The following is a 4,110-nucleotide window of genomic DNA, read 5'->3' on the forward strand; positions in this document are numbered from 1 at the left end:
ACAAGGTGGCTTGGCTTGGTGGATCTCTGCGATTTAAAAAAAAAAAATTAAAATTGTTCTTTAAATAAATGTATAAAAATTATGTTAATAAAAAAACTAACCCTCACGCTGCTTCCTTGCAGGGGTGGATAGTGAATAGAATGCCACACTAGCCTGTCTTTGAAAACAACCTTCGCCTCTTCCAAATTCACACGGCTTCTCATATACACCTGCCGATTATTTTAACTCCTGACCTGACCAAGCCCAAGTATTTGAAATACTTGATTGTGCCATTTTTACTCTGCCTTGCTCTGCCCCTATTTCTAACTACATTCGCCTTATAAATTTATTCTTCTGTTCTTTCTCCATTCATTTTTTCAACATGCCCATCAACACACCTTTCTTAATTTTGTCGCTTATTGTTGTCTCAGCCTTGCATTCTTTACTCATATCACCATTGTAACATCTTTCATACATGGTTTTGCCGCACTGAGAGACCACATTTAGACTGCATTCAGTCTACTTTCATCCTTTTTTAGTCCATGCTTCTTTTACATACATTTGGGTTGGAACCAGGACTCCATTGCTTACTGCCAGTTTAGCTTTTGCTGATAGGTTTTTATTTGCTATAACTAATTTTCTTGTCCGCCTCTGTGGTGTAATGGTTAACGTGCTGGAGGTCTTGGGTTCGATTCCCAGGGGGGAGTGAAAAGAAATATTGATTTTGCACTTAAATATTAACTTGGACTGGTCCTTGAAGTGCAGGAGTGAGTCGAGTCTGTGCCTTCATGAAAGTAACGATCAAGATAACTGCGTCAATACGATGCAGTGCACAATGCACCATTGGGTGCGGATAAGATTAGAGGTAACTGATTTCAGTGCCTCTTCTTCCAATCCCGAGGATTCCGGCGCCCCGGAAGGGCGCCGACGACCATTCACCGACTATACTCAACGGAACTTCGAGACGCCGGACTGACCTGGGAGGAAGCCAAGGAGATGGCGCGTGACAGAGTGACTCGGAGACGTCTCGTGTTGACCATATGCTCCACCTAGGGAGCGAACATGGAAAGAAGAAGAAGATTTCAGTGCACCATTCACAGTGTTCCCAGCATTCACTTTTTCTATATCTAATTAAGAACTCAACAATTGCCTTTAGCCATTAGCTATCTAAAATATCTATTTCATTATCAAATGGCGTTAACTACCTGAAATGTATATTTTGTATTAAATGTCATTAGATTGATAGACACATTAAATATTCATTTATTACCAGCACAGAATATTAGAGCTATATAAGAAGTGTATTTGATGATTTGAGTTAGAGCAGTATATGGTTTGCCAGTATTGATCAAGATGAAGTTTTTGGCTCTGTTCCTCGTACTGTTTCTCGCAGGAGTGAAGGGAAATGGTCTACTGGAACATTTGGACTCTAAATTGTGGGAAAAAGTTGACGATGTCTGTAAGTACAAGTGTTTTATATTTAAATTCATATATATACATATACAATATATATATGTCGTAGTCGTACAAGAGAAAATGACCAACTAACAAACCTAAAATGTTTAGGAGGGCCATTTAAGTCACTTTTGCTTAGCAAAGAAAATAAACATCAATGCAGTTAGTCATTTTTAACAAGTCAATACATTATACTTATATAAAAAAAACACAAACAGTTAATGGAATAAAAAAATTGCTGTCAAATGAATATTCTGTTACAGCTGTTTCTCATTTTTGTGAAAAATAGTTAAATTTGTTAAAACATTTTTTACCGAAAAATAAAGTTCAGTCCTCACTCCTCAATATTTCACTTTCAATATTTTTTTCTCATTTTTTATGCAGCTTATAATTTTATTGCATAATTGTTTTTATTGAAAATCATATTTTCAGATGTGTCCCAGCATGTAAAATAATCCGGTTAGGATCTTGCATACTAAATATAAGGGTCTTTGCTAAACTAAAGGTTTCTCAAACCAGCCATAGACGGCTCTAGAGAACTTAAATATAAAGAAAGCATCATGAGATTTTCGAAATTGTAGGAGTTGTAAACTCATGACACTTCATATGAGTTCACAACAGCCATCTATGTTGGATTGAGAAAGCTATCACTATATCTAGGAGTTCTGAAAATATGAGTAGTGTGGTTGTCAATCATGGGTGGAGTGGTGAATGTTATTTGTGCATAAAGTTATATATGAAGCCATATTTGAACACTGTTTCAAAATGGGTTCATAAATGTAGAACTTCCAAGAATTTGAGTAGTGTGGTTATCAATCATGGGTAGAATTGACGAATGTTACACATATGTAAAGTGATCGCTCAAACCAGCCTATGAGGGTCGTAAGCCCCCTAAATGCCCAGACTTCTTTATTCTCCTTCATTATGTTGAGATGTCAAAAAATAAAACGCAATAATGTTATGAAAAACATGTTTTTTTTATATTACAAATTTATACTAGTGATATGTTTCAGGTCAGTCTGTGGTCGGTCAGGTAGAGAAGATATCGAGGGCTTCAGATACAGTCAACCTTCGTGTTGTAGAGTACACCTCTCAAGCCATGTTGTATCATGAAGTTTTCCCGTCAGCGGCTGCCTCCCTCTTAGAATCCAAGCACTTCGACCCCACGAAGAAGACCGTCATCTTTATCCACGGCTTCATAGACAACCCGGCACTCCTTTCCGGCCAGAGCATCGCCCAAGCTTACAAAATCCAAGGGAAATACAATATCTTGGCTTTGGACTCCAGTAAACTCATCAGGGCTTTTTACTTAAGGTCGTCTGTGATGGTGAGATACATCGGAGAAGTCTTGGGGTCGATGCTCATAGAGTTGGTTAATAAAGGTGTTCCCGTTAGCTCGATCCATCTCGTCGGACACAGTTTGGGAGCCCATATCGCGGGCTTTGCTGGGAAAAATTTCCAGAAAAAAAGACCAGGAGAGAAGTTGCCTAGGATCACCGGAATGGACCCAGCGGGGCCGTGTTTCTTCGACTCGCCACCTGACTCCAGGCTAGATAAAGGCGATGCCGCCTTTGTCGATGTGATTCACACCAACATCGGAGTTTACGGTATCAATAAGACAATCGGCCACGTTGACTTTTATCCCAACGGTGGAGGATTGAGACAGCCCGGTTGTATCGAGTCCGTTTGCAGTCACAACCGAGTCTGGCAGCTCTGGGAGGAGTCGGTCAACAGACCTAATGTTTTTGTCGGAGTCCGATGCGACTCTTGGAAGTCGTTTTTGGATTCGAAATGCTCCAAAAATGAACGAGCCGTAATGGGTTACGCTGCCAGTAATTCAAGCTCTGGTGATTTTTACCTGAGGACCAATTTTTTGCCGCCATTTGGATTGGGAGAGTTGGGAACAGCCCCGTTGTATGGAAAACTCTTTCAGTAGATGAAATAAAGTAAATAAAATATATAACTTGAAATAGATTTGTATATTAATACTTTGTACTCGAGTTTTATAAGATTTTAATACATGCAAACTATTATATATCATATATGGTCATAATTTTGATGGTCATTCTTGTATCACATAAAGGAAAACTGCATTTAAGGCCTAGATCTCAAGGGTTCAAATCATTACGCGCCCGGCGCGTTTAGTGTAGACAGTCTCCTCACTCCTCATTTAAAAAATATGTATATTAGATTTCTTGTTTTCTAAAATATATATTGAAAAAACATTTTAATGTATTTTTTTAACTCCTCACCTTTCAATAACTCTTTTCTTCTCAAAACCATATATTTATTTCGAAGAAAAACTTATTTTTTCAGTATAAAAGCGGTGTTTTAAGAAGAAAATTCAATTAGGTACGTCAAATGTTACCTGGGTTTAGAAAAAATTAAGTTGCGACTTAATACTGGGCCCTATGAAAATGGACTTTTCCAACAAATGAGTATATTGGGTCCATTCTATAAAATTATGGTTCCAGCAATTAATTTTTTACACTTGATATATATCATTGTGCAATAAATTTTCGCAATTTTCAGTACACAGAATAAACGATATTCGTTCATTTCATCATTGGTCAGGAATTAAATAAAATTGAAGTAAATGGCTCTCATTTGAATGACCAACTGTCAATGTGACGTTTCAGCGCATAGAGAAATCGCAGAAATTATATAGTTTATCTA

General features: G+C 37.7%; 1 protein-coding gene across 1 annotated transcript; it reads left to right on the forward strand.

The window, feature by feature from the left end:
• The first annotated feature begins 361 nt into the window (after nucleotides 1-361).
• Nucleotides 362-3,659, forward strand: LOC148307154 (pancreatic triacylglycerol lipase-like). Its single transcript, XM_088263879.1, has 2 exons — nucleotides 362-438; nucleotides 2,446-3,659. Exons 1-2 carry the CDS (start codon nucleotides 362-364, stop codon nucleotides 3,368-3,370), a joined length of 1,002 nt encoding a protein of 333 aa, XP_088120005.1. The 3' UTR covers nucleotides 3,371-3,659.
• The last annotated feature ends 451 nt before the right edge of the window (nucleotides 3,660-4,110 follow it).

This window comes from Brachycentrus maculatus, unplaced genomic scaffold, assembly GCF_059751285.1.
Source record: "Brachycentrus maculatus isolate JH-2025_06_01 unplaced genomic scaffold, ASM5975128v1 h1tg000206l, whole genome shotgun sequence".
Lineage (NCBI taxonomy): Eukaryota > Metazoa > Arthropoda > Insecta > Trichoptera > Brachycentridae > Brachycentrus > Brachycentrus maculatus.